The 27,470-nt window shown below is 50.3% G+C and overlaps 1 protein-coding gene across 1 annotated transcript in view; it reads right to left on the bottom strand.

Moving 5' to 3' along the window:
* Positions 1-27,470, bottom strand: part of MRC2 (mannose receptor C-type 2) — a 91,660-nt gene that overhangs the window by 33,835 nt on the left and 30,355 nt on the right. The window contains exons 2-9 of the mRNA XM_073326006.2: positions 22,029-22,436; positions 20,392-20,565; positions 19,240-19,404; positions 17,199-17,312; positions 15,513-15,656; positions 10,700-10,888; positions 8,476-8,630; positions 7,400-7,510 (exon numbers count right to left, since the gene is read on the bottom strand). Coding sequence (XP_073182107.2) covers positions 7,400-7,510; positions 8,476-8,630; positions 10,700-10,888; positions 15,513-15,656; positions 17,199-17,312; positions 19,240-19,404; positions 20,392-20,565; positions 22,029-22,436 — 1,460 coding nt within the window. The remainder of the gene's footprint in view (positions 1-7,399; positions 7,511-8,475; positions 8,631-10,699; positions 10,889-15,512; positions 15,657-17,198; positions 17,313-19,239; positions 19,405-20,391; positions 20,566-22,028; positions 22,437-27,470) is intronic.

The raw sequence follows: 27,470 nt of genomic DNA, 5'->3' as shown, positions 1-27,470 counted from the left end.
CATGTATGGGATACTGGTTAGGTTTAAAATTGTAATGTATATTCTTATGGAGATACTCTTACCAAAGCCAGAAGGGACCATTGTGATCACCTAGTCTGACCTCCTGCACACAGCAGGCCATCGAATCTTACCCACCCCCTCCATTAACAGACCCCTAACCTCTGGCTGAGTTACTGAAGTCCTCAAATCAGGGCTTAAAGACCGAGTTACAGAGAATTCTCCATTTACACTAATTTAAACTTGTCAGTGACCTGTGCTCCATGCTGCAGGTGGTGAAAAACCCACATGGTCACTGCCAACCTGACCCAGGGAAGAATTCTTTCCTGACCCCAAATATGATGATCAGATAGACCTGAGCATGTGGGCAAGATCCACCAGGCAGATACCTGGGAAAGAATTCTTGGTAGGAACTCAGACCCCTCCCCATCTAGTGTCCTGTCTCCAGCTGTTGGGGATTTTTGCTACAGGCAGACGCCGATGGGCCACATGCCATTGTAGGCAGTCCTGTCATACCATCCCCTCCATAAACTTATCAAGCTCAGTCTTGAAGCCAGTTAGGTTTTTTGACCCCACTGCTTCCCTTGGCAGGCTGCTCCAGAACTTCACTCCTCTGATAGTTAGAAACCTTTGCCTAATTTCAAGCCTAAACTTGTTGGTGGCCAGTTTATATGTATTTGTTCTGGGGTCCACACTGATGCTTAACTTAAATAGCTCCTCTCCCTCCCTGGTATTTATCCCTCTGATGTATTTATACAGAGTAATCAGATCTCCCCTCGGCCTTCTACTGGTTAGAGTAAACAAGCCAAGCTCTGGGCGTCTCTTCTCATAAGGTAGGTTTTCCATTCCTCAGATCATCCTAGTAACCCTTTTCTGCATCTGTGCCAGTTTTATTTTTCTTAAACACGGGAGTCCAGAATTGCACATAATACTCCAGAGGAGGTCTCACCAGTGCCTTGTATAATGGTACTAACACTTCCCTGTCTCTACTGGAAATACCTCACCTGATACATCCTAGGACTGCATTAGTCTTTTCACAGCCGCATCACATTGGTGGCTCAGTCATCCTGTGATCAACCAATACTCCCAATTCTTTCTCCTCCACTGTCACTTACAACTGATAAGTCCCCAGCTTATAGTAAAAACTCTTGTTGTTAGTCCCTAAATGCATGACCTTGCACTTCGCACTATTAAATATCATCCCATTTCTATTACTCCAGTTTATAAGGTCATCCACATCTTCTTGTACAGTATTCTGGTCTTCCTTGGTATTGGCAATACCTCCCAACTTTGTGTCATCTGCAAATGTTATGAGCACACTCCCATGTTGTGTGCCAAGATCAGTAATAAAAATGTTAAATAAGGTTGGTACCAAGAGAGATCCCCGAGAAACTCCACTAGTAACTTCCCTCTAGCCTGACAGTTCACCTTTCAGTATGACCTGTTGTAGTCTTCCCTTTAACCAGGTCCTTTTCCACCATTCAGTTCTCATATTAATCTCCATCTTCTCCAATGTAGCTAGTAATTTCTCATATGGAACTGTATCAAATGCCTGACATCCAGGCAGATCAGATCTACTGCACTTCCGTTGTCTAAAAAAAAATCAGTTCTCTTCTCAAAGAAAGGTATTAGTAACAAGGAGTAATGGTCTCAAGTTGCAGTGGGGGAGATTTAGGTTGGATATTAGGAAAAACTTTTTCACTAAGAGGGTGGTGAAACACTGGAATGCGTTACCTAGGGAGGTGGTGGAATCTCCTTCCTTAGAAGTTTTTAAGGTCAGGCTTGACAAAGCCCTGGCTGGGATGATTTAATTGGGGATTGGTCCTGCTTTGACCTCCTGAGATCACTTCCAACCCTGATATTCTATTCTATGATTCTTTACCGCCTCTTGAATCCAACAATTGAAACAACTGTAGAAAAATCTACAATTACTTTCTATCATTTAGGCTACTTACTTTTTGCAGTTCACCAAGCTTGGAACAGATCATTGAACTTTAGGAAACATCCTACCAGCCCTTTCTTATCTTAATCCCCTGTTAATCACTCTGTTTATAAACAAAATTCTGACTCCCTGCTTCAGGGGCACAGACTGGGAGCAGGCTCCTGTCTCCTCTGGGAAAACTCCTCACATTGCACACACAGGTTGCCTGTCTGAGGCTTGAAGTTCAGGGGCAACGCCATCCCATGCCCCCTCCTCCCCAATTCCGCCTATGCCCGCCACATCCAGAGAAGGCCGCCCCTGGCCCTCAGCTCTGCCAGAGCACGGGATGCTTCATGAGGTGAATCAACAGACTGATGGAGGGAACGAGTGGAATTTGATGGCTGGATCCCCAGAGACCTGCCGGCTGGGCATGATTTCAGCTGGCTTCCAAGTTACTCACACGCAGCCTTCGCTCACTGTGAGCTCCCATTTGGTATTTCTCTGGTAACCAGCTGTGCTTTTGTCCTCTGAGTCAGGCTGTAGCAGCGCTGGCTTTAAGTACCCAGACAGCAACCAAACACGGAAAGGCGCTCTTCCTTCCCTCGCTGTGGGCAGCGAGTGTGCATGGCAGTGTGTGTGTGTGTGTGTGTGTGAAACAGATTTCATAGCTCAGGCTGGAAGGAGGTTACAGAGAGGTACAAGGTAGCAGGCCAGTTATCAGCAGGACATTGATTTCCTTATAGCAGATGACAAAGAACTGGAGGGGCGGGAGGAAGGGAATGGATTTTTCTTCATTATAATCTGCAGTCTCAGGATCTCATTTAATTTCCTGGCAGTTTCATCCCTTAGCAGTCGAGGGACAGCGTGATGGCTGCAAACAGAGGCGTGCTGTACCTCTGCTGATCTCAGAGCGAGGCACCTGTAGGCTGGCTGGGCTGTGACGGGAAAGCTCCATGGTATTACAAGGACTGGCATGGGGATGCACTACGCGGCGTTCGCTGAGTCAGGGCTGAACCCAATGCTTCAGTTTGGCACTAAGGGACCCTGCCCTCAGGGACACCTTTTTTCAGATCAGCTGTAAAACGGAGGTCCTGAGCACAGCTGGTCACTGAAGATCAAATGGCACTTTTCCCCCATAAGGAAGGGATATTAACACTGGTGTTCTCCCCAACCTAGATAATGACATTCTTCTTTGCCAGTTTACCTGGAGGCTGGATTCTTCGCCACTTCTTCTCCTAAGCGGCTGTGTATCATTACTGTGAGATGTTAAAACGGCTGATGAGATCCACCTTAGAGGTGGCTGCAGTCGGGGGTGGGAGAAGAGATCCCCAGAGAAATGTGGTTTGGGTTCCTTTAGGATGAAGGATACTACAGTAATTTCAGATCACCAGAGCCTTACTGGTAATTTGCATAAGGTTTATCTTCTGGGGATTTTCAAGACTTGGGTGAAACTCATGAACCACCACCTCCTGTGACCCACCCTAGCCTCTTCCACCCAAGCATGGCGAAGAACCTTACAAACAGTAATGGAAGGAGCTTCACAGCCTTCGTGGGTATCAGGTGAGTACTGCCCTCATTTTACAGATGGAGAAACTGAGGCAGGGAGTAACTTGGCCATGGCTACACAGCGCGGCCGCAGCAGAGCCAGGAACAGAGCCCAGGGAGACCTTGTGTCTTAAACACAAGCACTGACAAAGAGAGCAGGCAGAGGAAGCTTCTCTGTGGTGCAGGGCAGCATCGGGGTCCCCTGTGGGGACAATGGGTTCTTAGATGGAAAGTCACTCAAGGTAGGCCCTTATGCAAAGAGCCCAGAACACAAAACCAAGAGAGATCAGGTTGGAGTCCCTGCATCAGGCAACAGACAGCAGCACCCCAGTAACAGGGTGAGGAAGCATAGACAAAACAAGGGGTCTGGAAAAAGAAACGTTCAACCTCAGCACGATCCCTTCAGTGCAGGCAGCTCACCTCCGGCCCCTACCCTGAGCTGCCCTGCTCGGTCTGTGGGCAGCGAGGGCTCCCTGCAGCACCACCGGCCAGAGAGCCACCCCTGCAGCACGAGGGACCTGCCGGCCACAGGCAAAATGACCCCACTGCTGAGATGCTTCAGTTTCTGATTCCAGCTGGGTGGACAGCACCAGCACTGCAATGCAATTCCCCCCCCTCCTCCCAACACACACACGCACCACACCCCTTCTGTCTGCTTGCAAGCCAGCAGCCTGACTTGCCAAAGCCTCCAGGGAGGGATGCTCCTCATCTGCTGCCTCCCTAATCCCGCCAGGATCTCAGTGCATCAAGAGGCCAGCTCCTTCCCAAAGGGCAGGCAGCCCAGCTGAGCCATGCTGGAGGGATTAGTGTGTCACTCCTGAGGTCTGGCAGACTCTGGGAGTTCCTGCACTGCCTGCCAAGGCGAGTGGGATGGAGGGGAAAGTGGCGGGAAGAGAGGAGAGCAACCGGAAAGACAGAGGGGAGGCAGCTGCAGCGTAAAGAAGGCCCGAGGCGGCTAATTGCTCTAGAACAAACGCTGCCCTGGCAACTGCTTTTAATCCTCCGTGCAGGGTTTAACTGCTTTTAATCCTCCATGTCGGTTTCATCAGCCCATTTGCACCCCCTCCCCCTAAGATGCAGCAGCCTCAGCGCACACGGATCAAACATGATTATGGACAAGCAGGATGGAGCCAAAACCTGCAGATGTCATTACCAGATTATGGCTCGTCAAGCCATCCTGAGAAAGGGAACCGCGTACTGCAGCCTCGATTGCCCCCAGCAGCTGCAGGGCTCAGAGCTCGGGCAATGCCACAACTGGAGGGGCTGCTCTGAAAGCCAGCTTTGACCAGTGCTGTAGCATCTTTCCATGCCAGCCAACCAGCTGATCAGGAAGCATGGAACTCAGAGCCCTCACAGGCCACATCTGGTCCACCCCCCTGGCCAGCGCAGGGTTGTTCCCTGCATCTATCTCAAGAGCTCTGTACAATTCAGTGTTAAACATCTCCAGTAGCTTCCACTGCTTCAACAGAGGGCTCAGGACAGCTTGTTAGTCCACCAGGCAGAAGATGCTGGGTGTGATGTTGTCAAGTCCCATACTCTAGCAGGAGCAAATGTCTGCATTGCACGACCCCTTCAAAGCCATATACCAGGACTGGAACGGGAGAGCTCTCATGGGCCAGCGTGAGTCAAGCCCTGTGTGACCAGCTTCTGTCCTTACTGCAAACACTGAACAAATGAGGATTTACACCCATTTACAAACCCTTAAAGGGCCTAGAACTGGATGAGCGGAAGCTAGTGGAAATGCTAAGGGATCTGGTGGATGGCCACAGCCAGCTGGTACAGAGACCCAAGTCAATGAGGTCGGGTCGCAGAACAGCCTGAGTGCTGAAAGAGAGAGGAGGGGTGCAATATAATTATACCTCGCTCTTATAGAGCACTTTTCACCTGTAGATCTCAAAGCCCTTTATAAAGGAGGTCAATAACGTTATCCTTATATTACAGGTGGGGAAACTGAGGCATGCCCAAAGTCACCCAGCAGGCCAGTGGCAGAGCCAGGAATAGACCCCTAGTCCCCAAAGCCCAGACCAATGCGCTATCCACTACGCAAAACTGCCACCCCATAGGGGCAACGGTGGAGAGGAAAGAAGTACAATGCCCTGGGACAAATGGAGGCACCTTCCAGTCGCCCTGAGTAGCTGCTTTTTCCTGGCTTTCAGATCCTCTTGGGGCTGCCAAGCTGGGCAAGATGCCTCAGTGGAGGAACAGACTTTCTGTGAATGGAGCAGACCAATTTCAGGATGAGGGCAGGGATGCATGTCTTACTGCAACTGGTTTGCCAGTCCCTTTATTTGACAGGGCTAATCAAAGCCTGCCTATGGCCCACACGCCCTAAAATACCAGGGGGGCACAGCCTCACATTAACCACACTAACAGGGAACAGATGGAAGATGGGATTTATCCAGCTGGACTCAAACCTGCTTCCCCCCTGCTCACGTTAGCTGCTCTCGTGGATGGGAGCAGAGGGTGCTCAGTCTTTCGCAGGAGGCACGGGGCTCCTCCCTATCCAGGATATATTCATGTCACCTTGTACCACCTGGTATTTCGCAGCTCCACCTCCCCCCTGGTAAGACTGCCAGCAAACAGCCCCACTAGCCCCCTCTGTGGCAGACATCAACAGCACTGCTGTGTCCCATCAGACCCGGGCCAGCATGCAGCTGGACTGGAGACGCATCTCGGCATTGCACAGCTGGCCTGATGCAAGGGCGGATGCACGTCTGGACACTACGACAGCGAGTACAGCTGGACAGAGAGGGAGAGCACACAGCTGTCATGAGACATCTCCCCACAGGCCTTCAGCACGCTATCCCCGGATCTAGGAGCTTGGAGGAGGGAAAGGTGGGGTTTTCTTTAATTCTTCACTCCTCCTTCTTCAGCTTTAACCTTCTCCTTCAAAGCCCCCTTTTGTAAATCCCATACTTGGCCCCACCCACCAGCCAGGTGACAGTCCCTGGGGCTGGATCTATCAGAGACAAGTCAGGGTTACAGCTCTCCCACACCCCTCCCCTGCCGTCAGACAGGAAGTCAAGCTGTCTGCAGCAAGGCTCCGTGCAAAGCTGAGCCCCACCAGCGGCTGGGCTAAAAGAGCTCAGAAGGCAGCTTGCAGCTGCGCACACCTCACTAGCGAAGTCTGCCTAGAAGTTGCACCTTCAGGCGCTGAGGCAAGCTGCTCGCTCTGGAGGGCTCATGGGCAATGAGCCGAGATGCCATGGCCCCACTGCTGTGCCTACAGATCCTGCAGTGCAGCAGTGGGACGCCTAGGAAGGAAGCTTTGTCTCACCTTGATGACCAAGGGGTTTAGATTTTGTGTCCCAAAGTCATGGGGGTCGAAGGGAGAGGCCCAGTGTTTCACTGACCTTCACCGCCCCATTTGGGTTTCCTAAGTCCCTCCCTGGTCATAAGAAATGGAGACACCATCCCTCCAAAGCATGTACACATCACCATTGGCAAAGGACTGCTCAAATACGCCCCCACAGCCTGGGCCCAAGGGTCCTTTGGGATGACATGGGCAAGCAGGGTGCCTGCTCCATTCTAAGACTACCTGACCTGAAGCAAGCAACAGCTCCTTGGCTTGGTACTTCAAGTACCAAATGGGATTCCTTCCTCTGGCAGCACCGCCCCCCGCTCCCCAGCCAGGGCCAGCATTAGCGGGGCAGCAACAGGGCAGCTGCCTGGGGCTCCACACCATAGGGGTCCCATGAAGCGAATTTACATCCTCTCTACAGAGTCACTGTGAATAAATGTCATGCAACTGTTACAGTAATTCAGTCTCTAAAAGTGGAAATAAGCAACACTGTGGGACTTGGGGGGGAGGAGGCGATGCTAGGGGACTCAGGCTTCAGCCCTGGTCAGTGGGGCTTGGGCTGGTAGAGGCCTACTCCTTAATTTCTGCCTGGACCTCAGTGAAGCTAACGGCAGCCCGGCCCCCAGCCCCCTCACCTTCCTGCAGCCGTGGTCCTCCTCCTCCTCTCCCCGCTGGCTCACCCGGCCGGGCTTCTTACAGATGGAGGGCAGCGTCTGGTTACACGGGCTGTCATTCCACCTCCCCTCCTGGAGAGGATGGCACAGAGCAGGTCAGGCAAAGGGTCGATCACAGCAAATGCAGCTCTCAAAGGAGCAAAGATGGGATATTTTCAGTGGCAAGCTTGGGTAAGTCCCACCGACCCTGTGCTTCCTTCCTACGCTGCTCTACATTACACCTTCATTGTGGATCCCCTCTTCCTTTTATCTGCCCCTGTTACAGGGTCTAATCTTGCAGAGAACCTCTGGTTGGTTCAAATCCAGCTTAGGAGGGCAGTGTGATAGGAGTTTGGTGGCACTTGGTCCGGTTCTCAGTGGATCACTGACCACGCATTACAACCACCACCGGAAACAGCCCCCTTGTCAGCAGCCTCTGCAGGAGAAGGCAAGGAATGGGTCGGTCACAGAGACCACCCTCGTGGTCAGGTTTAGGGGACACTGGAGACACACTGCTGTCTGAGCCACACCCTTACGATGGACACAAAGCGTGCCAGTCTCCGGGACTGTTGGCACAGTGCTCACACCCAGGGATGCCATCAATCTAGGCTTGGCAGGATTAGATTTTGATCAGTAAATGTCAGTAAACGCTGATTTCACCGCACACAAACCAACCAAAAACTATTTCCATCCATAATAACTGAAATTTACAGATAGGCAAAGTAAGAAAGAAGCTGCTTGGAAACTTACGAGGGTTTGATGTAAGGATATTTACAATGTATATTTTGACATGCGAGGTTGAAAATTTGTGTTTTGATGGTTACAAAGCTTAACTTTTTGAATTTCAACATCTACGGTCATTAAATAATTATTGTCTGACCCCCAAGTAATTTCCCACAGCTGTAAAAATACTTAAAAATAAACATCTAGATCTGTTGAGATTTAAAATATGTATATATTGAATTCTGCCAAGCTCAAATTACTCCATTTCAGCCCTGCAAATTGGATAGGAAAGGTCCCACATCCCATCCCGCTCCTCCTTCGCAATCAGTCCTCACCGGTCCCCAGATGGTCACACAGTCCTCCAGGCTGTCTCGGAAGTTGTTGGGCTCAAAGGGGTGCCAGTAAGTGAACCGCACTGGCGTCCCATCTGACCACTCAAAATTCATCTGCAGCTTGAGGTCGTTCAGGCCAATCCAGAGCTCCTCAACATCTGCCAAGCAGAAAGGGGAAGAGCTGGTCAGAGTCCAGCTCGGGTGTCTGGGGTGAACCTCACCCTACGTAAGCACAGTAGCACTTTGGTACTAAGAGAAAACTATGCCCTCTCTGAGCATTCATGGGGCGAAATGAGCTTCTCGCACATTACAAGCCATGTTGGCTGTGAGCTGCCTGGGACAGGGACTAATTTCCTTGTTAGCTGTTTGTACAGGGTCTAGTGCCATGGGGCCCTGATCCTCAACTAAGGTTCTTAGGGGTTACAGATAAATAATAATGGTCAGAATTTCTGAGACATCCAAGGGAGTTAAGTGCCCAGTTTCCAGATCCCAAGTTCTTTTAGGCTCCTTTGAAAATCCAAGCCAATGATGATAATATTACATACAAGACAAATTCATTAAAAGAACATTGGGGTAGCGAAGTCAAACACTCAAAAGTTAGGCCATGCCAGAATTAAGGTTGTCCATACAATCTTAATTTTGGCCCCTTTGTGCGTACTCCCAAGTCTCCTCTGCTATTGTAACCCATGCCAGCTAGATTAAAGCTAACACCAGTATGCCTGCCTGCGCAGCAATCATACCCCTATTTGTGGGGTAGACATACCCTGCGTTACTTGGCTGCAACAGGACATTCTGACATGCCAAAGGTGATTCAAAACTCTGGATTAAACTCATCCTTAGAGTAGATCCATTGACCTGGGCTTGGAACATAGGACCCAGTTTGTACTCAACAAGAAGCGTACTTTCAAAAGCCCTGCCTTGGCTAATAGTGAATAAGTACTCTGCATGTCTATTCTTGTGGGGAAGGGTCTGAAAGTGCTTTACAAATGCGTCTCTGAGGTAGGTTATAGTATCACTGCACTCCATGAAAAGCAGCCACCTCTTGATGGAACGTGGTGGCTATTTAACAGTACACAGGAACATTATTACACAGCAAATTTAGGACAAGATGTGTACACTAAAACTATATCTAACAAACTGTTGGGGGAATCTTTCTCTATGCAGGTACCCAATTTGGAATCAGCCAGGGCCATCCTGATTCTTAAAAGAGTGCCAGGAGATCTTTAATAACCACTAGTGGTCCAGAGCCTCAGTTTTACATCTCGTGGAAACAATGCCATCACCAGAAGCACAGTGCTCGCCACCTTCCTCCTGGGGCGTTGGGTCAGCATTGACTCAAACAGAATGGGGCCATTCCTTTTTATTCCTTACTGAGATGAATGTATCAAATGCCAGCCATTGCCCTAGCAGATAAATGATACACTTCACACATGTTAAGTGCTTCTTGTGCGGTCTCTGATAGATTCACAAGACATCAGGGGATGATAGCACCTTCCGTCTACGGATCTCAACACCATTCACAGATTTGAATTAACTATCTTCACTATCCCAGAGTCAGAGAAGTATCCATAACCCCATTTCACAGACAGGAAAACTGAAGTGGTGGGAGGGATTTACCCATGGCCTCACAACGAGCCAGCACTGGAGCTGGGAATAGGGCCTAGTATGGACCAGATCACGATGCCGCTACTCATTCCAAGTAGTACCTTCCTCCAGTAGTAGCCTCACTGGGACCACTCATGGTGCAAGGTATATTGCAGAGAGGCAAGACTGTCCACTCAGCAAACTCAGTCACTGAGTAAGTCACTAGGGCACTCAGCAAACGCAGATTTAAATCCCTGCTCTGGCCATGGCCTCCCTGTGTGACCTTGGAGAAACCATTTAGCCTCTCTGGACCTCAGTCCTCCATCTGTGCAATGGGATGAATAGCCCTCCCCTGCCTCACTGGGGTGTTGGGAGGACGAATGCATTAGAGTGTGAGGGGCTCAGCTGCTAGTCATGGGGGCTCTATAAGTACCTTTGGTAGATATCCCCCCTGAATACATACATGTAAAGGTCAATATGAACATGTATGTGCAGCACCGAACCATGTGCCTGTAGGTACCATGCCAGTGAAGATATGGGCTCCCCAAGCCACGCACATTCCAGAAGAGCCGATCCGCAGCTCTGACCCGGGTCCCTAGCGTGTCCCCAGGTGGCAAGCGCGCAGACCTGCTTTAACCCTTACCTTGCTTGATCTGCTTGGTGACAAACTCCAGTTCGGAGAGTGTGTGGATGCTCACCAGGTCCCCGCCGCCGCGCAAGCAGATCTTCTTCGCGTCTTGCCAGCTCTTCTTCTCGCCAACCAGCCGGTAGCAGCTGGACTGGAAGGGCTGCCAGGTAGGTTCACAATCAACCTTCACCTCTGACCAGGAGTCTGCAGGGACCCAGAGCAGACTGCTGAAGAGCCTTTCGCTAACTCCCCACACTGCCCCTTCTAAGCCCGTTCTCCACGGTGCTGGTGGCATCCAGCCACATGAGTGCAGGGCCTGTGTTAGGAGCAGCAGAGCCCCCAAGCAGCAGGAGGGTCTGGAAATACACCAGAGCTGAGTTACTGAGTGGTGTTCTCGTCCATCCTCCCCGTGGAAGAAAAAGGGCGGGGCAGAGACCGTCGAATCATGGAAGTCAACGAATGGCTATGCAGGTGGTGTCAGAGAGAAGGCTTGGATTCTTTGACCATGGGACGGTGTTCCAAGAAGGAGGAGTGCTAGGCAGAGGAGGGCTCCACCTAACGAACAGGGGGAAGAGCATCTTTGCAAGCAGGCTGGCTAACCTAGTGAGGAGGGCTTTAAACTAGGTTCACTGGGGGAAGGAGAACAAAGCCCTGAGGTAAGTGGGGAAGTGGGATACTGGAAGGAAGCACAAGCAGGAGCGCGCGAGTGGGGAGGGCTCTTGCCTCATACTGAGAAAGAGGAATAATTAGTGAGTTATCTCAAGTGCCTATACACAAATGAAAGAAACCTGGGAAACAAGCAGGGAGAACTGGAAGTCCTGGCACAGTCAAGGAATTATGACGTGACTGGAATAACAGAGACTTGGTGGGATAACTCACATGACTGGAGTACTGTCATGGATGGATATAAACTGTTCAGGAAGGACAGGCAGGGCAGAAAAGGTGGGGGAGTTGCATTGTATGAAAGGGAGCAGTATAACTGCTCAGAGCTCTGATATGAAACTACAGAAAAACCTGAGAGTCTCTGGATTAAGTTTAGAAGTGTGAGCAACAAGGGTGATGTCATGGTGGGAGTCTGCTATAGACCACCGGAGCAGGGGGACGAGGCTTTCTTCCAGCAACTCACGGAAGTTACTAGATCACAGGCCCTGGTTCTCATGGGAGACTTCAATCACCCTGATATCTGCTGCGACAGCAATACAGCAGTGCACAGAAAATCCAGGAAATTTTTGGAAAGCGCAGGGGATAATCTTGACCTGCTTCTCACAAACTGGGAAGAATTAGTAGGGGAAGGAAAAGTGGATGGGAATCTGGGAGGCAGTGACCATGAGATGGTCAAGTTCAGGATCCTGACACAGGGAAGAAAGGAGAGCAGCAAAATACGGACCCTGGACTTCAGAAAAGCAGACTTTGACTCCCTCAGGGAACTGATGGGCAGGATCCCCTGGGAGAACAACATGAGGGGGAAAGGAGTCCAGGAGAGCTGGCTGTATTTTAAAGAATCCTTATTGAGGTTATAGGGACAAACCATCCTGATGTGTAGAAAGAATAGTAAATATGGCAGGCAACCAGCTTGGCTTAACAGTGAAATCCTTGCTGATCTTGAACACAAAAAAGAAGCTTACAAGAAGTGGAAGATTGGACAAATGACCAGGGAAGAGTATAAAAATATTGCTTGGGGAAGTCAGGAAGGCCAAATCACACCTGGAGGTGCAGCTAGCAAGAGATGTTAAGAGTAAGAAGAAGGGTTTCTTCAGGTATGTTAGCAACAAGAAGAAAGTCAAGGAAAATGTGGGCCCCTTCCTGAATGAGGGAGGCAACCTAGTGACAGAGGATATGGAAAAAGCTAATGTACTCAATGCTTTTTTTGCCTCTGTCTTCACGAACAAGGTCAGCTCCCAGACTACTGCACTGGGCAGCACAGCATGGGGGGGAGGTGACCAGCCCTCTGTGGAGCAATGGTCTCAAGTTGGAGTGGGGGAGGTTTAGGTTGGATATTAGGAAAAACTTTTTTCACTAGGAGGGTGGTGAAACACTGGAATGCGTTACCTAGGGAGGTGGTGGAATCTCCTTCCTTAGCAGTTTTTAAGGTCAGGCTTGACAAAGCCCTGGCTGGGATGATTTAGTTGGGCATTGGTCCTGCTCTGAGCAGGGGGTTGGACTAGATGACCTCCTGAGGTCCCTTCCAACCCTGATATTCTATGATTCTATGAGCCCTGTGGTTCCACTGTTGAGGGACAGGAAGGGGAATTGCACGGATCACTATTCCCCCAGCGACAGCCAGATTCCATCTCCAACTAGCACGCTCTCAGCAATTCCCTCTTCCCCACTCTGCGGGCCCCACTGCCAATCTCCCCATCGGAGTGCTCCATGAATTCCCCCGGGGCTGCCCCACCCCCAACTGGCATCTTTACACCAGCTCCTGGATCAACTGACTTCACAACATTTTCATGGGATCTTCCTGTAGTTTGAGAAGAGTGCTGACGTTCTACCTTCTTAGACCCCATTTTCCTACCCCCACCACGGGTGTGCAAATCAGTCAGTCCAGCTCACAGCCTGCAGGACAGTAGCGACTGAAAGCTACAGCCACGTGGCAGCTTTTTGCTGGACTATACGTAGGGCCCTATCAAATTCACAGTCCATTTTGGTAAATGTCATGGTCATAGCATTTACAGAAAAATCTGGAATTTTATGGTTTGAGATATTTAAATCTTTAATTTCACAGTGTTGTAAACATGGGGGTCCTGACGCAAAAAAGGGTCGGGAGTGGGGGAGAGTCGCAAGGCTATTGTAGGGAGCATCGTGGTGTTGCCACCCTTACTTCTGCACTGCCCTCAGAGCTGGGCGGCCGGACTGGGGCAGCTGCTGGGCAGGAACCCAGCTCTGAAGGCAGTGCAGACGTAAGGGTGGCAATACCGTGGCCCCCCTACAATAGCCAGATTTCAAGGGGGAGACCAGATTTCATGGTCCATGATGCATTTTTCACGGCCATGAATTTGGTAGGGCTCTACGTATATGCAATGCGCACGGTGGGCCACAATCAAGTTCTCAGGGGATGGATGTCCACATGGTGGTGGTGGCAGTGCATGCAATCAGCCTTGTCACATAACTTCGGTTGCTCTGTGTTTGTACAGCACCTAGCGCACTGAGGTCCTTGTCCAGGACTGGGACTCCTAGGGGCTATCACAATTCAAACAGAATTATTAAAATAGCAATAAAACAGCAGCAACATGCTGACAGCCCCATCAGAAACAGTCAGAGAAAGGCCACGCTAGTAAGAAAAAAAAAAATCTCTTGTGAAAACAGATTTACTGAAGGGGAAAAAAAACAACTACCCACCAGATGAATAAAACATAGAAAATTGAGCGTGAAGAGAAGAGCCAGACACAGCATGGTGCATTGTCTGGTTTATTATTTCTGACACAGCACTACCAGCTAGAAGGTTGTCAGTCAGACACTGGCATTAGATAAATATTTCATGTTTGTTACAAAGCAGCCTTAGTGCGAGCTGTAGGAAAGCAGTGACAGATTCAAGCAGCTAGCTTGGCACACATCTCGGCACGCCTGCTCAGGTGGCAGGTCAGCAGCCTGGAGAATGCTTTGTACTCATCGTAAGGTGGAGAAGTGCTGAGCAGCTGGGAGACCTGACCTACATGGGGCTGAGAACTGAGTCACTCAAGATAACCATCAGCTACAAAGCAGAGGAATTTGTTAAATGATTTAGAGTGCCAGACACCAAAGAAGCCTTCTGATTGGACAGCAGTAATGTCACACCCAGAGCGATAATGCCCCGTCCTCCCCCGGAACATGATTAAAGCTCCCATTTTGCTTCTTCTAATTTCCATTTCATAATTGCACCGAGTGTCTCTAGGCTGTACCGCTCTGGGGGGAGTCAGTTCTCTTCTTGTGTGGCTGAAAGGTAGGAGGCCAAACACACCTGGGATGTGTAATCACCACCTTGCAGACATAAGGCTGTGGAGATGAAAGGGGCCTGGAGGAAGGAGAGGAAATGAGTAGCGTTTCTATGGCGCGCATTAGCATTCTGGCAGCTTTCCCCACATACTGTACCCACAGTGAAACAAGCTGAACCTGTAAGGTGATCAGCACCCTCAAACTCCAGTCATTTAAATGGGAGCTATGGGGTTCAGCCCTTCTTAGTGTCAGGCCCTAAGGTCTTATGAAGGGATGGGGCGGATTCGCCACTGCTTTGCACCATGGGTCGTCACTGACACCTGCACAGAGCAATTCCAAATGGGGGCAAAACCATGCAATATTTTAATATATCCCAACTGGAAGGGCAGAGGCTGTGGGAGAGGTGGGAAATAATCAAAAGAAACCAGTTTGGCAACTTTGGAGAGCTGTCTGGTTTGCGTGATGGGCAAAGGTTCCCACTGGCTACTGGGGCAGTTCTTGTTCCTCTGCAGGAGGGGATTGCTCATCCCTCGTCGTAGGAAGAAAAACACAAGCCGCAGTGATAGATGCAATTCTGTACTTAGGGTTCTCAGTAAGCGACCCTGGGAAGGGAAATGTGGGCGAGAGACTGGACCCAACCAGAGGTACAAGGCAGTGCAGAATCAGGCCCCATCCAGGCCTAGGATCTTAGGGTCTCATACCCAGAGGTGCTGAGCACCCTCGCTTTCTTTTTTCCTTTTTTAAAGAACCAACCAACCAGTACAGACACCTGTGCAGAGTGCGCCCAGGGGGGTTGTTTTGTTATTAAAGAAAGAAACAGAAAAGCGGGGGGGGGGGGGGAAGAGAGAGAGAGAGAGATCTCTGGATACAAGTGTTGCCTTGGAGCACTGCAGCGCTGGCAGCCTCTCCAGCTCACCTGTTGTGAACGGATCGGAGGTGGCATTGGGTTTCTTCTTGCACACATAAGGCAGTGCGATGCTGCAGTCCCTGTTCTGCCAGCCCCCCGAGGACTCTGTCCGGATCACCCCACAGTTTTCTTCGCTGGGATTGTCAGGCTGGTCTACAAGCAGGAATTTGGGGGTGGGGGGCGAGAAGGGAGGAAGAACGGTAGGGAAAATACAAGCATTAGAGCCCATCCCCTGGATGAATACAGAGGAGTTCAAACAGAAACCATAGCAGAGAAGCATGGTCCATTCAGTGGACACTGCCAGATGCTTTAAAAAAAAAAAAAAAAAAAAGGAGTAAAACCCTATCATACTGCTTTTGGAGCAATGCTATATGGCAGGGGAAATTTCTTCCTGACCCCTAAACTGGTTATCAGCTTATGCCTTGAAGCATAAGAGCCTGGGGCCTTTAAAACCTCAGCTAGTGTCCCGGCAGGTGCTATTCTTATTCAGGTAAATATGTAACCCTAAAACTTACTAGGGTCTGATTTTCTGAAGTCAGTATTGAAAATCCAGCCCCCTACACTACCTCCCCCAATAACATCCTTCCACAGCAAATGCCACAGGTTAAATACAGGCAGAGAAAAGGAAGGAGTGACTTTAAGATGTTGCCTTTAAAATTAATTGCATGTCCCTGAGGGCTTGTCTCATGGAATGCGGTAAACAGGAGCAGACAGCTGGCCTCTATTATACAGGACCATTCATTATTTTATATTCCATGGCAATCATGATGGAGTTTAGGCTGAGAGTCTGTATTAGTAATTTAGGGGTAAAGATCATTACAGGGATGCTGGAATTATCCCCAAACTAAGCCTTGTGAGCCCAGGAAATTCAGAGTTAAAGTTATGTTTCAGAGAAATCCAAACAGGGTGAGATATGGAAATACAGTTAAGGCACCCATGCTGCCTTTACTCTGCCCTGCCATGCAATAACCATAGCATTACAATTCAAGCATTTTGGTATTTGTGGTCCCAGATTAGATTAAATTAATTTTTAAGATATTCATTTTCTAGAATCTTTTCCCCCCCTTTATGGCACTTGGGGGAAATCCTGAGCCCACTGCACTCGACGGCAAAACTCCCACTGAAGTCAATGGAGCCAGGATTTCACCCCAGGAATACTGCAGTGTGAATATTCACCTCCAGCATCAGGTTTCATGTGGCATGGAGTTCCATGGAATCATGGATTCTCACCACAGCACATGGCCCAGACTTCTCTGGTGTCAAGTGGCACACAAATCCATGGCAGCTCCTGGCCCAGGCACGCAGCTCCCTGGCATCCAGCAGCCCTGAGACCTGGTCCCCTCCACGGCACCGATGTCTCCCATTTCCTCTCAGTCCCCACGCATCACGTAGAGCAGAGAGAAGTGAGGTAATTCCACATACGGCAAAGTGCTGCTGGCACATATGCGCCAGCGAATGAGCCTGCCTGTTAAATCCTGTAGCCGCCTGGCCCATCTCTCCTTCACCTTCTGGGGCAGGATGCTGGGATTTGCACAATAGCACAACAGAGGGTCTCTACACCCCTCCCTCCTCTGCCGTGCTGCCCATGGACAGCATCTACCACCTGCCTTTGTCTCCCTCCTGCTTTGAGTTCGCCAGGACCCCACCCCACAGCAGAATCCTGCTCCCCATCTGCATCACCCTTTAAATACGTACCACTCTCCCAGTTGAGGTACTTCAGGGGCGAGTTGTCTGACCACTGCCAGCCCCCGTTCATATCCAGGTCATTGAGCCCAATCCAGAGGGTGGAGCTGTAGCCCGTCAGCAGCCCTGGGACAGAGAGAGGACGATGGTGTCAGACACCTCCTGTTCTGGGAAGGCCTCACAAATAAAGCAGCTCTAGACTAGCGGGCCCCCAGCATCAACTTCGACAAAGACGGCTCCTTCCAGGCCCGGGTCCCTGGCATACAAGCTGCCACTGCACCCGGGGCTGCTTGCCCCCCCCCCCCCCCCCGTCGGTGGGCAGAAGAGACGACAAAGACCAGAGGCACCAAAGAGACCGAGCTCCCCCACCAGCCTGACGACCGTGTGAGTGAAACCTGCCCTCCTGCTACTACCTAGGCTGCCGATCTAGAACCTCTCCCTAAAAACATCACTCGCGCTTCTTCCCTGCTCAGAGCGCTGACGACGCCAACGGCCTCTTCCACACAGCCACCCACACGCGTAGGCAATACAACAGCAATGGCCCACGCATTAGCTGCACGGCTGCAGCCTGCCACGGGCTGTGTGCGCATCGCCTGCCCCACACGGATTGCAGCAGGAGGGACACATGCACAGCTGCGGGCAGAAGCTGCTCAAAGGGTGTCAGTCACTCCGATAGGATAAAGGGGCATATCCCTAAATCCAGGCTGCCATCTTGCTGGGTCACACAGACCCTCCAGGGAACCTGCCTGGTCTCACCTTGATGTGGTTGGCTAAACACCCATGCACCTCTCGAGGCCTCCACACACCTCGTTAAGCGAACAGGCGTACCCACCTTGGCAGGTTCTCCAGTTGCACAAACTGCTCTCTGTCAAGTTCCAGGCTACAGACGTGTCCTGCCACACCCACAAGTCTCTAAAGGGTCCCCCTTGTAAGGACCCACCCACTCACTCTCGGAAGGGGGTTAATATTGAGGTTAGTGAGCATGGGCGACAGGTAGCATAGGCAGGGGAAGGTTGTGCCTCCCCCAACAGCCTGGTGTGGCCCTGCCCACATTCTGCCCCCACATCCCCTCCTGCCTGCTTCCAGCTCCCTTCCCGCTCTTCTGTGGCCAAGAGGCTGGGGCAGGCAGGCAGGCTGGGGCTGGTGCACACAAGGCCCAGGACTGGGGGGGCTGGGGCTAGGGCCGGGGCCGGGGCCATGCCCTGCCTCCCAAATGTCTGGTGCTGGGACCGTGCTGTCCACCTGGCATGCTTGGTGTGCATGGGGGGGCAGTGGCCACGGGGTGTGTGTGCGCGTGCTCTGGGCGCTGGTCGGGGAGGGAGAGCGGAAGGGGCGGGGCAGGACCTCAGGCAGAGGGGCAAGGGCTAGCCTCCCCCAACAGCGCGTTCACCCGCTGCCCATGTTAGTGCACTATGGAAGACTTCCGAGAAGAGCCCAGGGCAGCGCTAGCCAGCAGCTCAATGGCAGGATTATATAGCACCTTCAATTCATGTTTCCCAAAGCATCCGAGTCCAGCGCACCACTCCCACCCCGTTCTTAGAGCAACCGTCGTGCTACGGCACATCCGCACGGCCAGCCCCTGCTCGGCCTGGGGGCACCACCCCACTCAGAGCAGTGAGAACCCAGAAAAACCTAGTCCAGCCCTGCAGACAACGAGCTGATTTGCCTTACAGTGTTTTGCAGCAAGCTGGAGGCTAACGAGCACAGCGACGCTATGGTGAGCGCATGAGGACGTGTTCCAGGAGAGGGTCCTGAAGCAGTTGTAGTGTCAAGAGGCTAGGGACATCACTGCTGAACGGCCCAGCAGCCAGCACAGAGGAGAGCCCTACAGCTGCCCCTGTCCAGACAACCCTGGCAGTTGCTGGGGATGCCCTCGCTGCGGCGGAAGCAGCCTCTCCCTGCAGCGAAGCTCGCCTCAAAGGAGCGCTGGAGGCCAAGTGCCGGCACTAACTGGTGCCTCCACATCCCCTGCCAAGGAGCCTGAACCAGGGCCCCCCCTTCCATTCACCCCTTCCTTCCCCGGGCCAGCCCCGGCAGGGCAGTGCAGACTCACCGTTGATGTAGGTCTGCTCGTGGATCTCCGTGATGCTCAGCAGATTGGCTCCCTGCTGCTCGCAGCTGCTCCACGCCTCCCGCCAGGACAGGGTGGACTGGAAGTTGAACTGGTAGCAGCTGTTGGTCAGGTGATCCTTGTCCCAGAAGGTCTCGCAGTCGTTGCCTGTGGGGATTGATGGGAAGCGAGGCAGGGAGAGCCAGGGGTTAACTCTGATGTGTGCGCAGAGCTCTCTGGAGAGCCAGCGGCAGGCGGGCACATGCCTCTAACGACCTGAAGTGCAGCTCCCATTAGGCTTCCTTCTCATTACAGAGGCTGCAATTTTCTTTCAGGGACACCACAATGGCAGGCCATGCCCACTGCAGACCCAAAGGACCGGGGTGGCCTCTGGCTCTGGCCAGGTGTGAGACCATGGCAAATGCATGCAGCATAGCAGGCAGACAACTGGCCATTACTCCCTTCTCCGACCCAGGGTTACACAACATGATTAACCGTGTCCCGCACTGGGCACCTTCCTCTGCCAAGCGTCCCTCTGACTGCCCTGGGACCAGTTGGGCTGAGGAAGGGTCGCAGAATCCAGCTGGGAATGAGCTAAACCAGGTGGTGCCTCACCAATCTGTACCCTGCCCAGCACAGCGTCTGGATCTCTCCACTCGTGCTGCTCTTGGAGGAGATGCTGAGATCTGTCGACAAAGGCCGAAGGGGCCAGGGGCTAACAGTGGGAGGGCTGAAGCTGTGAAAGCTCAGGAGAAAGGGCTGGGAATACACCAGAGTCTCAGAGCCCAACGGCAAAGCACCCTCCCGCCCTGAATTAAACGCCAGGCCACACTGCCGGAGGATAAGGGGTGCGGTGGTGTTGTTCCCTGCACCTTGGCTGTGGTAGAACCTCCTCTCCAGTAAGCACAGTCGAGCTCCTTCCCTTCATCGCCAGCACGGAGCCCCCATCTGATGCCAGGCTGGTATCCCCCACAGAGCTGCATCCCTCACCCCCTCACCAGTGCCAGGCTGGTATCCCTGACACAACCCTCCGCTCTGCAATGCCAGGCTGGCATCACCCAAAGAGCAACCCGCACTTGGTGCCAGGCCAGTTATTGATGATCATAGCCCCACCCCCTTGTTGCTAAGCTTCTGGACAGGCCAATTGCCACTCACTCTTAATGGGACAGAAGCCCCATCGTTCATCTTTGCCATAATCCTGCGTGGTGGCACACCACAGATGCCCATCCTCCCGGCCTGTGCTGGTGCAATCATGGAACCACTGGTTGTCGTACTTGAAGGGGATGGTGCAGGGCTTCCCGTGGGAATTGCCTTGGATGGTGTAAATTTCTGCAGAGAGAAAGAGTGAGAAAATCCTCCCCGTAACTCGGCCTCCCTTCCTGGGGGACAGAGGGTTGCCGAGGAAAAATGCAATGCAGGGTACAGCACTGTACTCCGGCTCAGCCCCTTCTACCCACGGAAGTTCTACAGTATGGACTCTACCAGCCCTAGATTTATTATGCTCCAGCCTCGCCCCGCCACCACCCCAGCCCCAGAACTTCCTCCTTTGAGCTTTCGGAACCCTTGCGGCCCAACTCGCCACTGCTCTGTGCCTGGTGGAGTCACCACAGCAGTGCAAAGCTACTGCTGATTCACACCCACTCCACACTGGCATAAAGAATGACCCAAGATGAAGGGCAGTGGAGAATCGGGCCCTTAGACTGTGTCAACACTAGCACTTTTGTCGGTAAAACTTGTCAGTCAGGGGTGTGAAAAAACACACCCCTGACCAACATAAAGTACACCAGGAGACCTTCCAGCGGTGCAGCTGTGCCGCTGAAAGATCGCTAGTGTAGATATAGCCTTAGAAGCTGGAGTTTAATTAGGTTTTCACTGCAGGCTTTGATTTGTTTCCAAGGGTCTCAGCGGGACGGTGCTTTAAATAACATCGTCATCATCCTGTTTGCTGTTGCTTTGAGATCCTAGGAAGAAAAGATGGAAAGTTCTATGGACCATTCAGCTGCTTGTATTTCAACTCCCCTGCAGCCTTGGTACAGACTGTTCATTCGTATAGTGCACAGCTCCCTGGGAGACAATCATGTCTGTAAGTATAGACGTTTACTATATTTATGGGAGGAAAGAAAAATGATTTAAAAAACCCTTATTCGTCTTCCCCCTGGGGATTTCCCAGGCAGCCAGGCTCCTAGGCCCCTATCCTGTAATGGGACAGACCCTTGTGGAGTTGATTCAAGCCGACAGAATTGCGCAAGGGGTGTGCGCTAAGGGCCCAATCCAATTCCCATTTATGCTGGCTACAAGACAGACTCGATGCAGGATATACAGCACCTAGCACAATGGGGTCCTACTCCACGACTGGGGCTCCTAGGGGCTACCACAATACAAATACATAATCCCCATAATAAATCATAATCCTCCCTTTTGGCCCTAAAAATCTAGGAAGTCAATGAGAGTCTCTCCACTGACTTCAATGCGAAGTGGATCAGGCCCTAGCAGATATGGATGCAGGATCGGGGCTTGTGCTCTAAGCTGTTTGGGGCAAAGGCTGTTTTCCTTAACTTCGATTAACAAATAAATGATGATGATGATAAGGCTGAAGACCTAATTTCAAAGAGTAATAATGGGCACATGGCTGAATTCTTGCTGACTCTTCCATGCGCTTGTACAGCGCCGAGCACAACAGAACCCTGATCTCAGTAGGAACCTCTGGGCTCTACTATGATCATAGAACAATAGGGAAACAACCAGAGATCATGGGGACAATGTAGAACCACAGAGCCCTCCCCAGGCTTTACCAGAATAGGGGCTGGAGCACAAATCTTCATGGGTGGTATAGACACTCCACTGCCCACCGCGTGCCTGATCTCCTCTCTCGGCAGGTGCCAGGGAGAGGTTCCCTGCCTTGGCGTTCAGATACTGAGAGAGATGCTCCCCTAAGCTCCGGCAGCTCCACCTCATGTTGACGGACTCGCGGTCGCACTCGTAGGTGGCCAGTGACTGCACCGCCGCGGTGGAGTTGATACCCTGCCAGGAGACTCCGAGGCACTGCATGGTCCCGAGGTTGAAGAGTCGGTTCCGGGAGACCCATTTCCACTGCTGGGCTGGGGCGCTGACGTTGCAGGCTTTGGAGACCTTCACCAGGGTGTCCTTGGTCTCCAAGCAGCCCTGCAGCCTGCTGTTGTAGATTAGAAACACCTTGGAATCTGGAAGACAAAGAGAATAAAGACAGTGAGAAAGGATTAGGCCCTGATGTGAATGTGAGCAGCCTCTGCTGTGACACCAGCCTGGACAACAACAATTACCAGGTCCGATCAATTCCCCTGCTGCATTGTACAGCACCTAACACAGTAGGGCCCTGCTCTCAGCATGACCTCTGGGAGATACCGGAACACACACCATAACAACAGCTGGACTGTGGGTCTGCTCAGGTACGGAAGTTCCTGGAGTCATAACAGATCACACTGCTTTTCAGGACGCTCTCGGCTTGTGGTGACGGTTGTTTTTTCCTTAGCCTCTGCCTCCTAACAGGATAACGAGGAGTATTATTTTTCCACTGATTGGCATGGAAGGGTCTCCAAGTGCTTGAAAAACAATAATTAAGCTTCACAGGATGTCAGCAGGTGAGTTTTAGGTATTAGTAAAGATACAAAGATCCTGACAAAAAGGAATTTCTTCAACAGAGAAACTAAAGTGCTATTAAAACCTGAGCTTGCACTGATTGCTCTCAGTTCACTAACTGGCCCCAACAATTCAAGTGGCCTGTTAAAAGAATGTTAGGTTGCCTTCTAACAATGGATTTTAAACTTGCTCTCCACCACTGGAAGTACAGCCCAGGTCTATGGCTCAGCCAGAGGAGGTCTTCTTTAGCCAGTACGTTCAAAGCTGAAAAAATATAGCTATGCAGGGAAACACAATGGTGTTCATCACTTTTATGCACATCTGGGGCCTTGTTTAAAAAAAATATTGGAACACACACACAGTATTTTGGGGAAGGTCTCACACCACGTGACTCGCGAGTTGGACCTTCCTGATGGAAAACACTTTCAGAAAGCAGAGCAAACAACTCATGCTATGCGGTGTTAGTTTTTCTTCTCTTTTCCTCATTGTTTAGGTCATGTTTGAGCTTTGATCTCTTTATGCCTTGTTTGTGGGTCTATGTTGTACATTTTTCGCTACGCTTCAGTGATTTTCAAGGGGGCTGAAGGACGTAGGGACTCAATTCAATGGGAATGGAGTGCCTAATCCCTAAATGGTTTTGATCATTTGACCATTGGGGAAATACTGGAGGGACAGAGAAGTAAAGTGAGTTGCTCAAGACCACACACGCTACAAGTAAATCTATACGGCAGTTACAGGGTGCGATCGCAGCTTGTGTAGATGTACACCAGAGCTAGCCTGGGTATCGCAGCAGTATGGGCTTGAGCGCAGACTACTGCCTGAGTAATTATCCAGGGTTCCTGGCAGATACGTACAGCCTAACAACCTGTAACAAAACTTCAAATACAGCCGCAATCACACCCCATATCAGACGTCCCTAAAGCCAGCGGCTGAGCTAGGAAGAGAACCAAGGAATACTGAACCTGCAGAAGCATCACTCTCTTAACCTAAGTGACACTTTCAGATAGTTGTGGCTTGAAACATGACAGGCCTTAGAACTCTCAGATCTAACCGAAACAAAAACTTTGTTTAGTCATCGCTAAGGCTACATTAGAATACAGCCTACCCACTCAAAACCTTGAAAGCAAGGAAATTAACTCCGGGACAAGCCTTCTGCATTCCCTGCCACTTTCCTATTGGCTACAACACCGTCAACAACACGACAACCCTCCACAAGGCTTTCACTTCCACCTCCAACAGATACTAGACAGCGCTATTTACTGCGTCTGCACTGAACTGTCACTCTACTGGCAACTTCAGATTCCTGTATATCCACAGGCCAGAGTGCCCTGGAAGGTGATCTGCCTAAAAAAATCTGCTTGCTTTGTGTTAGACTTCAGCTTTCCAGAACTGTGTGAAAATCAGTGAAAATGTGTGTTTCTCACCAGCTGATGTGTTATGGAACCACTGCTCATGCAGGTGCTCCCCCCGACCCCAGTTATAAAGGGGAAAGTGCCATGCTGATATTGTATTAATCTGCATGTGAGCAGCAACATGCGGTATAAGAGTGCAGAGTGGGGCATTTCAAATGTCTTGCAAAAGGGGCCGAAAAAACCCAAGACTTGCCAGTAAAAATTTCAAAAAGGGGTGATTTTGGAACTCTGTTCTGTTTTTATCAACTTATTTTTCATCATGAAAAAATAAATCCTACTCAAAGTTTACACTCTATGGTTAGGGTTTTCGGGAGAGGGTTTCTTATCATTTTTATAAGATTTTTACAATAATAATAAAATGTCTTTAAACTTCTATTAAACTGAAATTTCCACTCCAAATTAACTATGCTGTTGCAACCAGTGCTCCAGCATAATGAAGTTGCAAACAGCTCACAGAATTTAAATAACTTTGTTTTAAACTGACTTGCTGTTGCAAAATTTTTTTAAAATTGCTTCTGTTTTTGTAGGACTTAGATATAAATAATATTTTATGTTCCTCAAGCCGGCTCTGAAATAAATGTTATCTAACAGTCCAACTCCCAAGTAGAGGTAACACCATGAATGATATTAAAGTAAGGTCATGTCTACTGTGAAGGGGCAAGGCCAGATGGCCATAGAAAAGTAGTGGGAGATAGATATAGCTCCAGGCTAAACAAATCCCTGGTACCAGGTTAAGTGAAATGGAAGCTGCTCCAGGTCAATTAAGACACCTGGGGCCAATTAAGAACTTTCCAGAAGGCAGGGAGAATGCTAGGTTGATTGGGACACCTGAAGCCAATCAGGGGCTGGCTGAAACTTGTTAAAAGCCTCCCAGTTAGTCAGGTGGGGGTGCATGTCAGGAGCTGTGTGAGGAAGTTGTGTTGTTGGAGAGGCTGAGTAGTACACACCATATCTGGTGCAAGGAAGGAGGCCCTGAAGTAAGGGTGAAGTGGAGCTTGAGGAAGTGAGGGCTGCTGTGGGGGAAGTAGCCCAGGGAATTGTACAGGTCATGTTTCTAAAAGGTCAGCTACCATAGTTGATTCTATTAGGGTCCCTGGGCTGGAGCCCGGAGTAGAGGGTGGGCCCGGGCTCCCCCCCACCTTTGCCCCCTGATTAATCACTGAGACTGGGAGACAACAAAGACTGTGCAAGGAAGGATAACTTCTCCTCACCTCCCTTGTTGTCTTATGATGAAAATGGCTCAGTAGACTGTGACCCTTGTCTCTAGAGAAAGAAGGGTTACGTGGAGGGTCACAGTGAGTCTCTGAGGCTAGTGAAATCTGCCAGGAAATGCAGGACCCACGGAGGCAAGGACAGAGCTTTGTCACACTACACTGAGCTGTCGTGTGGATTAGAAGGGTGTGAATGGCAGAGCACACCAAAGAGCTGCACCATAACTGCAATGTGCGGACACTGCTGGTGAAAACTAAAAGCATCATTCACACAGTGCAGGTCAGAATGAAACTCCTTGATGGGTGCTGCAAACCGGACCCCGTAATCTACACTGCAGCACAGTCTAGATAAGCCCAAAGAAACAAAACCAAATAAAGTGTTAATTTCAAGCTCCCATTGTGGGGGTGAATAAAAGAAAAATCAATGTTTGCTAAAAGTTGAAAGGGATACAAATTTGAAGAGAAAGAAGGATGGGCTTCTTTCTCTCAGAGAAGTTTCAAACATGATGGAGACTGAAAAAATAATCAATAACTAAGGCTAAGATTTAATCATGGGTATTTTTAGCAAAAGTCATGGACAGGTCACAGGCAAAAAAACACAAAATCACGGCCAGTGACCCATCCATGACTTATACCATAAATACCCATGACTGAATCTTGGGGGGCAGGGGTGGAACTCTGTGAGGGGAAGCACCAGAGGTGTGGGGGGGAACCCCGGGGGACCTGCTGCTTCTCCTCCAGCCATGGTGGTAGTGTGGAAGCCCCAGGGGACTTGCTGTCACTCCCCCGGGGGGTGGAGGGAGGGAAGCCCCAGGCGACCAGCTGCTGCAGAAGTCACAGAGGTCAAAGGAAGTCATGGAATCTGTGACTTCTGCAACAACATGGAGCCTTATCAATAACCCATAATTTTCAAAGTCGATTGCTTAAAGTCAGGCACCCAGTGCCAGATTCAGGCATCAAATAAGCATTCTGATTTTTAAGATGCTCGCTATGACGCTGGCAGACCAGGTGCCTGCTCATGCCAAGGCCTCTGGGGCCTCGCGGAATACTGACAAATGCATAGCTGGAAACCAGTCTAGCTCACTTGCGTGTTAGTATTGTTAAAACAGATGTTCGTGTTTAGACTTGATGAAACGCTTGTAGGTTGCTGAATGTATTGATCTCGCTTATGACACCTGTAGCCCGTGGTATAAAATTATACTGAGGGTTTGCAGTGTGAAGCTCTGTAACTGTGTAACACACCAAACAGGAAAGAAGCACTAATTAATGTAGAGTGCGGGGCCTCCCCACAAGAAAGCCCACTGAAACTAAATGAGCCATTGTGAAAATCAAAAGACAAAGACTTTGTTGATTGTGTCGAGACCACTGCAAACATTTGTCCCTTCAGCTTGGACTCAGGGGGACAGAAATAAAAATCCCTGACCAGAAGGACCTGTAACACTACACTGCTTGGAATTTGGAGAGGGCAATATTTCTAAGCATAAGCAAGGGATCCCCAAGCTCCTTAGCTTGGGCTAGCTATAGAGGACATAGAAAACTTGCATATCGCAGCAGTTTCTATTACCTTTTGGGACCTAAGGCTGTATCTCATTTGTGTGCATATGTTCACCTGCTTTAACCTTGTAAATAACTCATTTCTTTTTCTTAGTTAATAATTCTTTAGTTGGTTTATTATCTGATTGGCTACAAGTGTCTTAAGTGTCAGGTCTAAGGTGCAACTGATCTGGGGTAAGGACTGGTCATTTGGGACTGGGAGTAACCTGAGTATTGCTGTGGTTTTTGGTGTAAGAGACCATCTATCACAAAGGCAAGTTTGCCCGGGTACAGGGGGGATTTGATTTAAATCAAATTGACTTGAATCACAATTTAAATCATGATTTAAACCACTAGTCAGGAAGACTCGATTTAATCAAGGTTTTCTACATAAAAGTGCATTCTTGTTGGTTGTTATAACCTTAATACATATTCTTCACAACTCAGAGATAGATGTAGGTTT

The sequence above is a fragment of the Lepidochelys kempii genome, chromosome 27 (assembly GCF_965140285.1).
Source record: "Lepidochelys kempii isolate rLepKem1 chromosome 27, rLepKem1.hap1, whole genome shotgun sequence".
Classification (NCBI taxonomy): Eukaryota; Metazoa; Chordata; order Testudines; family Cheloniidae; genus Lepidochelys; species Lepidochelys kempii.
The sequence above is the reverse complement of the archived record's forward strand: the minus strand, read 5'-3'. Positions and strand labels throughout refer to the sequence as shown.